Raw genomic sequence first — 10,738 nt, forward strand, 5'->3', positions numbered from 1 at the left:
GCATCATTGGGAGGTAATAGGCGTTTGGTTTCCTTTGTTGGTGGCTGTTCTAGGCGTGTTTGGGTTGCAACCAAATCCCCTTTGGAGAAAGTCCTAGTAGTTTCCAACAGATTGAAGAAGTGTGTGACAGACAGAAAGGTGAAGGTACTCCATTCTGGTGGGAGGTACAAGATGGACCTATTTCTGTATTAGAGCCGAGCTCACGGTATTTCGAGACACTTCGTTGGAAAGGAAATCTTGGAACAGCTAGATAGGGTGACAAATTTGGAGAACCGTGCCTTTCTGGAGGAGGATCGGTGTTTGGGGTCGAGCAATGGTTTGCAGAAGAGTTTCTGGACAGAGGCTTCGACATATTTGGGTCATCCTATTAAAGAGTTGTCAACTGCTGTGATTGGAGGTAAAACTCCATTGGAAGATAGGTCTGGTAGTGTCACTTTGGTTGAGGCTTCGATGAGGAAGCCAATTGACTCTCAGCAGGTGGAGAGTTTTGGACAGACCTTAGAGGTATCGCAGCGGGTGGAGAGTGATGCTACTCCACATTGGGTAAAGATTACTCCAGATCATACTGCATTATTTGGGATTCTAGCTGAGGTGACACGGCTTGGAGATCATTTGGGTGCAGATGATGAGTTGGGTTTTGATTCGAGTGCAACTGATAGATACAGTTTGGATATGACCATTGGTTCACCTCAGGTGGAGGTGTTTGAGGCCATGGGAGGTGCTATCAGTCACAGAATTGATCGTGATATTGGAGAAGGGTTGCGTACTCTTCTATTGGATTGAGGTCGTTAGCGGCCATTTGGGTGAACTACGTTCGGCTTGATTCCTTGGGCAAGAGGATACGTAGGCAATCTTTATGATGCAGCCGAGTTTTGGATTTTGATGGGGGTGAGATCGATTTGGTGAGTTGATACTGACATTTGGAGAGTGTTTGCATTCTCATTTGGGTTCTCGACTTGTTATGGATTGAGTCTGTTGTCGTGAATTGTTTCACAGTTGTGAGTGGATTGTGGGGGCCACGAGCTGGCAAACCTATCAAGACACGCGATTTGATGTAATCCCTTTCCGCTCATGAATTGGTTCAGCTCCGCGTGGCCCACCCGAAATTGAGTTGCATGCTATAAATAGGAATTGTATTTTCTCCTTAGGTTTTGCGGAAGCAGAGGGGACGTCTTTTGCTGGCGGCTGGAGAAAAATCGCAAGCAGCAAAGGGCGTGCAAAGGCGGGTACAAAGAAAAAACAAAGCGGCGGCTGCAGCAAAGAAAGAAAAATCTTAGGGATTTGTGAAGAGAGTTTTGTGCAGTCTCTTGTGTTTTCTTTTGTGAGAGATTAGAGAGTTAGTTTGAGGGTTTATTTTGTGAGATTGTAAACCTATTGTATTTTCTCTCTAATAGTAGATCCTCCTCCTTGCCCCGTGGACGTAGGCAGTTTGCCGAACCACGTAAAATTGGTTGTTTGAGTTTGTGGCCATTGTAATAGTTTTTAGGATCCCTCGACGCGCAGTCCTAGAGCTGACGAGAGGAAGAGCAAATATCCCACTTTGATGGGATATTAGGCTTTCAGATTCTTGTTCCCTTTGAGAAACAAGAATTCTTATCGATCTTTCTCTCTTATTGTGCACCAGAAACTCTGCCGAAATTTCCGCTGCGCACAACAAGTGGTATCAGAGCCCAGATTCCAGATCTAGGGTTTGGTTGGAGGAGTAGATCAATTTGGAGGCTCGTTTAGGGCTTCGTTGGTGATAAATGTGAGATCTTTTTGGTAAAGACTCTATCTTTTTAGTTTTGGATCTATTCTTCGTTCGTTGGTGCGTAAGATGTCGGGGAAAGAAGGTGCTTCGGGAGTCGAGGGTGGTTCTTCTGGCGTGAAGACTATTCAGAGTTTGAATATCCACTCTATGAAGATAGATGTGGAGAAATTTAATGGCACAAACAACTTTGGATTATGGAGATGCGAGGTTTTGGATGCGCTGAACGCGCAGAATTTGGAGGATACCTTGGAGTTAGATGGCAAGCCAGATGAGATTGAAGAGAAGGTTTGGAAAAAGATGAATCGAACGGCGTGTGGTGTGATTAGGTCTTGTTTGACTCAAGATCTAAAATATGATGTGATGAATGAGACTTCTGCGAAGAAGATTTGGGAGATTCTCGAAAGCAAGTATTTGACCAAGAGTGTGGAAAATCGCTTGCATTTGAAGAGGAGACTTTATCGTTTCCAGTTGAAGAAGGGAACCTCCATTAGAGATCACATGAACCACTACACAAAGCTTCTTGCGGATTTGGCGAATGTGGATGTCAAGATTGAAGATGAGGACAAGGCGTTGCTGTTGTTGAGTTCCTTGCCCGACGAGGAATATGAGACCTTCGTTCTTACTCTGATTAATGGGAAGGCATCACTTTCGTATAGTGAGGTCACCGCTGCACTTGTGAATTATCAGCTTCGAAAGAAGGATAAGGAGGCTTCGGTTGAGCCGGTAGCGGAGGCGTTGGTCGCAAGAGGGAAGGGTCCAAACCGAAAGAATTGGAAGTCACAGTCTAGAGTAGGAAAAGATCAGTGTGCTTGGTGCAAGGAGACTGGTCATTGGAAGAAAGACTGCCCAAAGCTCGACGAATGGATGAAGAATAAGCAGAAGGGGAAAGGGAAGCAGCCATCATCAGAAGCAAATATCGTATCGGATGGTAATAATTCTGACTCTTCTATTTATTCGCTTTCTATCAGTCCTACAGATAGCTATTCGGAGGAATCTGAATGGATGTTGGATAGTGGTGCGACCTATCATGTGTGCCCTAGAAGGGAATGGTTCTCCAGTTTTGAGAAGCTGGTGGATAGTGGTGTGGTGTACATGGCTGATAACCGTGCATGCCAGATCCTTGGGATAGGAAGAATTCGCATAAAGATGTTTGACGGGACTGTTAGAGAGTTAAACGATGTGAGATATGTTCCTTCTTTGAGGAAGAACTTGATCTCGATTGGAGCTTTGGTTGGAGAGGGTCTGAAGGTTCGTGTTGAGGACATGGTTCTCGAGATTGCGAGAGACTCTCGTATTTTGATGAAGGGCGTCAGGAGGAATAACCTGTATTACTTGACTGGAGGTATAGTGATAGGTGGAGAACTGGCGACTTCTGTTGATTCGACTAGACTGTGGCATTTGGGGCTTGGCCATTCCAGTATTGATTCCTCGCATAGATTGGAAGAGGGTGCGAAGACCTGCAGTTTGAAGTCCAGTGAACATGTTGATGTGAGCAAGAAGACCGAGGTGAAGTTTGACACCTCTATTCACCGAGTTAAGGGTCGTTCTGGAGGAGTTCACGTGGATGTTTGGGGGCCTTCCAAGGGGGCATCATTGGGAGGTAATAGGCGTTTGGTTTCCTTTGTTGGTGGCTGTTCTAGGCGTGTTTGGGTTGCAACCAAATCCCCTTTGGAGAAAGTCCTAGTAGTCTCTAACAGTTTGAAGAAGTGTGTAATAGACAGAAAGGTGAAGGTACTCCATTCTGGTGGGAGGTACAAGATGGACCTGTTTCTGTGTTGGAGTCGAGCTCACGGCATTTCGAGACACTTCGTTGGAAAGGAAATCTTGGGGCAACTAGATAGGGTGACAAATTTGGAGAACCGTGCCTTTCTGGAGGAGGATCGGTGTTTGGGGTCGAGCAATGGTTTGCAGAAGAGTTTCTGGACAGAGGCTTCGACATATTTGGGTCATCCTATTAAAGAGTTGTCAACTGCTGTGATTGGAGGTAAAACTCCATTGGACATGACACAGATTGGGAATCGTGTTGATTTGGATGCAGATGATAGATTGATTAATTCGAGTGCAGCTGGTAGATGTAGTCTGGATATGGTCATTGGTTCATCTCAGGTGGAGATGTTTGGATTAGTTCAGTTTGAGGCCATTGGAGGTGCTATCAGCCGCAGAGTTGATGATATTGGAGAAGGGTTGCGAACTCTTCTATTGGATTGAGGTCGTTCGCGGCCATTTGGGTGAACTACGTTCGGCTTGATTCCTTGGGCAAGAGGATACGTAGGCAGTCTTTATGATGCAGCCGGGTTTTGGATTTTGATGGGGGTGAGATCGATTTGGTGAGTTGATACCGACATTTGGAGAGTGTTCGCATTCTTATTTGGGTTCTCGACTTGTTATGGATTGAGTCCGTTGTCGTGAATTGTTTCACTTCGTACTGGATACAACAAGTGAGATATTTGGTTTGGTCGGTGTCGGCTCAGTTTTGGGAAAACTTCACCGAGGTGGAGAATTGTGAAACCGTGTGGGGTCCACCTTCACGTGTAGTGATAGGCCAGCATTCTCTTCCGTGTGAAGAGATAAAAGGGGATAGCTTTTTGGTTTTGTTCAGCGGACAAACTCAAGGCCCACCCGGTACATAACTCCCTATAAATAGTCCCCTAGTTTCCCCCCTAGGTTTTCGTGCAAGTGGAAGGGTTCTTTTGGCGGCAGCAAAAGAAAATTGCAGGGAGCAGCAAGGACGTGTGCGAAGGCCAGGGAAAAAGCGGCGTGCAAACCGAAGGCTTGGAGGCGCGTGCAAGGTACGGAAGCAGGGGCTTGGGGAAAAGCAGCGGCTGAGTTCTCTTTTGGAGCAATACAGTGCGGAGGCAGAGGAGGCTTTAAGAGAAAAAGTCTTTTGTACGGCTTTTGAGAGGTTTTCTTTTGGGTATCCCTTTTGTTAGAGATTTGAGAGTTAATTGAGGGTTTAAATTGTGAGAGTTGTAAACCCTAGTTGTATTCTTTCCCTCTAATAGTAGATCTCCCCCTTCTTGCCCCGTGGACGTAGGCAGTTTGCCGAACCACGTAAAAATTGGTTGTTTGAGTTTGTGGCCATTGTAATAGTTTTAGGATCCCTCGACAGGTCAGTCCTAGAACTGATGAGAGGAAGAGCCGATATCTCACTTGGTTGAGATATCCGCTTCAGATTCTTGTCTCCTTGGTGAGACGAGAATTCTTATATCGATCTTTCTCTCTTATTGTGCACCAGAAACTCTGCCGAAATTTCCGCTGCGCACAACAAGTGGCTCTGCAAGTGTTGATGTCAGAAGTTTACTAGTAGGATTTAGCGTGGATTTTGAAAAAATTAGGGTCCATTAATCCCCTTTAATGGCTGATTGCTGAGCGGAAGAGAGTTATGCACACATACAACATACTAGAGGAGCGAAGCTAGGTTTTCTGATAATTCATTCGACGATCAAGTCAGTTGTGTTCTGAAGGGGAGATAAAATGATATAGTTCTCTTAGGTGCGCCGAATTTTGCGGACCTTTATGCGGTTGGCAACTTGCCTATTTATATTAGATATAGAAGGGTATTTGAATAGTTCTGGCTGAGTCCAGGCAGTCGGCTGAGTCAACTGATACTTTACAGGTGTTGGTAGCGAGCGCCGAGCGGTCCAAATCACCCTGGTATATATTGTGACGGTGAAAGAGGGGTTACGGCGCTAGCACGGTCCAACGAGTCATTATGACTCTGGAGGAGATGCAATGATGGCTTTGACCATGCATTTAATGTGATAGTGACCGGTTGTCGTTGCTAAGTTGGAGAGAGAAAATTAAGGCTGAGGCTGAGCTTTTAAAATTAATTAAATTTCAGGCGCCCATAGCTGTGACTCTTAATTACGTACGTACGGGATTCATTTGGGAAGGATGCTACCTTAATTCGCAGGGCTAGCTCATCATGCATCAATCTTTGAAGCTAGGTTGATCAGAGAACAACTCCTCATGAGCTTAATTAATCATTGCAGGGCTTATCGATCGGATCCTTCTACCTAGCCCACTTAATTTAATTTAATTTAGAAGATAACATGCATATTCCTAAGTCGCGCCTGGAATTCTAAGTGACGAGCCTGGAATTCTAAGGGCATGTTTGGATTTGTAGGGGGTGAAGGGGAGTTAAGGAAAATTGAGAAAAGGGAAGGGAAGGGAAGGGAGTTCCCTTCCCCTTGGTTACACCCCAGTTTGAGGGTAACAAATTTTATAGTATTAGGGGGTGAACCAAGGGGAACTATGGTGAATTAACTAATTTATCTTCTAAGTGTTCCCAAACAAGATGAATGGAGGTGAATGGTTCCCCTAACTTCCCTTCACCCTCATTCTCCTCAATCCAAACAAGCCCTAAGTGACCAGACACGCACTTTGCAGCAAAATTCATTTGAAACGGAGAAGCTCTAATATATGGGGCCCACCGCATGCATCACACAATCCTACGGAAATTAAATCACTGCTTTCGTGGACCCCGCGACTTAAAAATGGCTGTTAGCTAGCTCACGAACCCAAACTGCTGACACCGTGGGGATGAGCCTGAATTCCGATCAGCATGTTCTCACAACTAACGGAAAATAATGAAGTACTTATTATTATTATTATTATTTGAGGTATTAGAGGATCGTTTTTTTAATATGACTTATTAAGGTATTAAAGTGTTTTTTTTTTTTTTACAATTTAGGATGTTAAAGTGTTTTTTTTACCGTATATGATGTTAAAGTGTTATTTTTATAAATTAGAATATATTTAAGTGTAAATATGGTGAAATAATAGGGTGTCTTAGTGTCATTTAGCCGTGGCTAAAGCGGATGACCAGCCTTGGTGAAATCTATCTATTTATTTCCATCAATCTATATATTTTACTAAACGAAAGGAGAGGAATCAAATAGTAGAGCTCAGATATCATCAGTATGATTTATCTCTAATTCTTCATATTTGGCAATTATTAATGCGATTACATAACACAGTCTGTGAATATATATTACGTCGGTCCGAATAGTTTTAATTTTCTAATATTATTCAAACATTTATCTGTCTCATATATATATATATATATATATATATATATCACTACAGCAATATCAATTTGCAGATATTAATAAATGCTTCAAAATTAAATATCTCGGTCTGAGACAATAACCACATGGAATTGACCTAATCAATCAAAGAAACACGCACATAACTCCTCCACCTAATCAATCAAAGGATTAATTAATTAATTAAGGACCTCCACCTCCTTTCAAGGATCGATCCTAGCTCTTCAGTGATCTCCACACCCGGCGACCTCCCTCCATGATCCTCGGCGTGGCATATGCAGTCCTAATTAAAAGTTTGAAGTTGGAATAGTTAGCAAAGGATTATATATAACAAGAGAGACTAATTAATCATCAGTTAATTAGTGCGATCTCAAATTAACCATATAAATAAATGAAGCAGCTAGCAGACTGAAAGCAACAAAAAAAGAAAAATAAAAAATAAAAATAAAAAATTAAAGCTGAGAAAAACAAAAGAGAGAGAGAGAGAGAGAGAGAGAGAGAGGAGACACTAGGAATTGATATGACGTGCAATGCAGTTTTCACGTGTGCGGGTGTCAAATTAAGCCTACTCGATCCGGCCCTCGTCTGCCAGCGCATGCCAGATTGAGCCCGTCGATCACTTCATTTCATGAGAGCTAGCTGCGAATTTTGCCGGGAGTTTTGATGACACGTCCAGGCTTCTCAGGGCCTGCCCCCCCCCCCCCCCCCCCCCCCCCCCCCCGCCCCCCCCCCCCCCCCCCCCCCCCCCCCCCCCCCCCCCCCCCCCCCCTCGCCCACCACGATTTTCTTTTCTTTTACTAGTTTATTTATGTCCACATCGATCTCATAACAATCCAAAAATCTATTAATTATTCCCTCCCAAAGTTGTACTCTAGACAGAGAGTGAGCGAGTGAGAGAGGGGTAAACGTACCTGTGTACTTAAAAAAAACAACAACATAACAACAATAATAAGAATAACAACAATAATTAGGCAAACTTTTCGAAACCGGGTGGCTGGGCCTAAAACTATTTTTGAGGTAAACTAGCTTAATTGCTTTGTTTCGAGCGACGGAGCTAGGGGCCGGAAGCATGACCTCAAAAATACTATTCATACAACAACAGGGCATATTGTTCCTTGTACGGTATAATTTAGAATATTAAAAAAAAATACTGTTTATACTACATTAATATTTTCAAATTACCTTAGACGTACTGTTGGCCCTGCAATGGTCTTTTCCCCCTATTCAATGCTACAGTGTAATTTTTGAATCTAAAACAAGCTCTGTATGCTACAATGAATTTTTTTGGCTCTTTATCCAACTTTCAAGCTAAAGAAATATTTTTTTAAACCCTGAAACCACTTTTCGGGTAACTTTCTTTTTTTTCTTATACAAATGATGAATTTGATCTTTATCAGACATTTCGTAAATATAAATCTTTTCTTGCTCTATTGAAAATTGATAAAACTTGCTAATTGACATAATATCGTTTTGTTACTTGGGTTGCAAATTCACTCTAATCGTAGAGAAAAACAACTATCGCTAAAGTTTTTATAAATAGTTATATATAAAACCATATTAATTTGGTAAAAAATATAACTTGGTAAATAATACCCGTGCAGGCTTAACACTAGTTACAAATAGTTATATATAAAACTTGTTAGACCAATATCAGCACGCGTATTAATCGGAGAAAGTGAATACATTAATCAATTCTGAAAATAAGCGGTTTACCAGACATATATAGTCGCTTACAGAAATAGATATTGGAATAACAGGATTCATGCAACTGACCACAAAAATCTATGACAAAGCCTTCCTCATTGTTGTTGTAGCTGATTAAGTTAGAAGGCATTAATTAGATTTGAGTTAGCTTGTAAAAATTCTAGATTCAAGTTGAGATATTGACCACCTAATTCATTCAAAGAAAAGGAGAAGGGAGGGGGGGCAGAGGAAGTGTAAACCGATCGACAAGAAATCTTATTCGTTCATCAGTTTCTGTTTCAAGAAATTCTTTCGTCTATATAATTAATTAAGGTTCAAGAAAAAAAAAAAACCATTGGTTAGTTAGTTTAATTTGAAGTTCAAGTTCAGCTATACGTACGTGTAAATAATACATACATACCACTAATTAATCAATCAATCAGAGCTAGGAGTGTTTTTCATGACGAGCTAGTACTTGATCACCGGCTGGGTTCTCGGCTTTCATCATCATCATCATCTTCTTCTTCTTCTTCTTCTTCTTGTCATAACTAACCCCTCTGGCTCTCTCCTGGAAATCCCTGATCTCTTTCAGATACATCCTGACCGCCCCCGAACCGAAGGGGTTATTCTCGGGCCTGCCCCCGTTCTCCTCAAAGGCTGCCCGCAGCCTCCCCACAACGGAGTCCAGGCTTCCCCAGGCCTGCTTGAGAGGGCACGGGCAGGGCGACGGAGGGCTGGGCTGCCCGAAGAAGGGGCACACCGGGGAGTGCACCCGTGTCTTCCCGAACTGGTCCAGGTACTTCAAGAACTCCAGGACGTGGGCCCCGCTGCAGAGGGCGAGGGGGAGCGGTGGCCTGCAGTGTGCAGGTACTCGGTTGAACGTGTTCGGCAGCGCCTCCGCTTCTGCGGACGCTGGGTAGGGCGGCTCGGCGTCAGACGACGGAGGAGGTGATACGCGGGTGGTGTACTTGAGAGGGCTATTGCTATGAGGGTGCACGTAGTCCATGGAGACGATTTAGCTAGCTAGGATTGTTTAATAATTAGCTAGCTAAGGGAAGAAGATCGATCATATATATATAGTATGTAGTATATACGTTGTTTGAATAAATATTGTTGAGGGGAGATGGGATGTACGTTTGAAGTGAAAGCAAATTAACGAGTCTTGACTGTGGAAATATTAAAGGGGAATTGAAGGAGATCGAGACGTCTTTAATTAGCCTTGGATTGATGAAGTACATGAGGTTACAGGAGAGGGCCGGCCGGGTTATATAATTACATTAATTCCGGCACCCTCATCAAGTACTCGATCTCTAATTACACTGCACGCGTGAATCTGAAATGATCTATGCATCTACATATACATGAGATAATTACTCTGAAATTGCGGATTGTAATCACACATGTGATCCTAGCTAGATCATTAATTTGTCGGCAAGTTAATTAAAACTCTTAATGATTTGGAGTTCATTAATTTTAGATGTTAGATAGGATTAATTAGGGTTCGGGCAACGGAAGTTTAGTGAATATTAATCATTGAGATCGATATACATATACAAATCTCTAATTCTAACCCAACGTACCCTTCTTCTAACCCTAACCGAAACCTTTTCCAACCATAACCTGTTGTGCACGGAGCGGAAGCCAAACAAACAACCAACTATGATGCTTTGAGAAACCAAACCAACAAACGCCGAGAGAAAGACCAAACAAAACACAAACACCAAAGTTTTACGTGGTTCGGCAATTGCCTACGTCCACGGGGCAAGAAGGGGGGTGGGTTTTCACTAATAGAGAAGGAGAGTACAAATTGAGATTACAAATCGCTCAAACGAACCAACTAATCTCACCAACAAATCTCTCAAACTCTCAACCAATAACCCTAACAAATAGCTCAGAAAGATCTCTCTTTTCTGTGCTCCAAAATCCCCAGATTTTCTCCTACAAAACCCTCAAATCGTATTGGTATTTATACCAAAACAGAAACCCAAACAGACTGCAAATAGGAACTCTAACTTTCCAAAAAACCCGTCATAAGTCGACTTAACAGTCTGCATAAGTCGACTTGGCAGAGCGAAAAACAACAACTGGAGAAGAGATCATAAGTCGACTTATCAGACCTGATAAGTCGACTTGGCAGAGCGAAAACCAACAATCCAGAACAGAACGTAAGTCGACTCATGCACCAACATAAGTCGACTTACCATAAGTCGACTTATGCCTGTGCATGAGTCGACTTATGACCAAAAATCTGCTTTTT

At 42.8% G+C, this 10,738-nt stretch overlaps 1 protein-coding gene across 1 annotated transcript; it reads right to left on the reverse strand.

Moving 5' to 3' along the window:
- Positions 7,034-9,487, reverse strand: LOC109826945 (protein G1-like5). The gene is made up of 2 exons (XM_020393953.1): positions 8,903-9,487; positions 7,034-7,081 (listed from the first exon to the last, which is right to left on the reverse strand). Exon 1 carries the CDS (start codon positions 9,485-9,487, stop codon positions 8,927-8,929), a length of 561 nt encoding a protein of 186 aa, XP_020249542.1. The 3' UTR covers positions 7,034-7,081; positions 8,903-8,926.

The sequence above is a fragment of the Asparagus officinalis genome, chromosome 10, assembly GCF_001876935.1.
Source record: "Asparagus officinalis chromosome 10, Aspof.V1, whole genome shotgun sequence".
Classification (NCBI taxonomy): domain Eukaryota; kingdom Viridiplantae; phylum Streptophyta; class Magnoliopsida; order Asparagales; family Asparagaceae; genus Asparagus; species Asparagus officinalis.

What these genes read in the sequence shown, in the direction of transcription:
- LOC109826945 (XM_020393953.1), bottom strand. Translation starts at nt 9,487, where the DNA reads ATGGACTACGTGCACCCTCATAGCAATAGCCCTCTCAAGTACACCACC.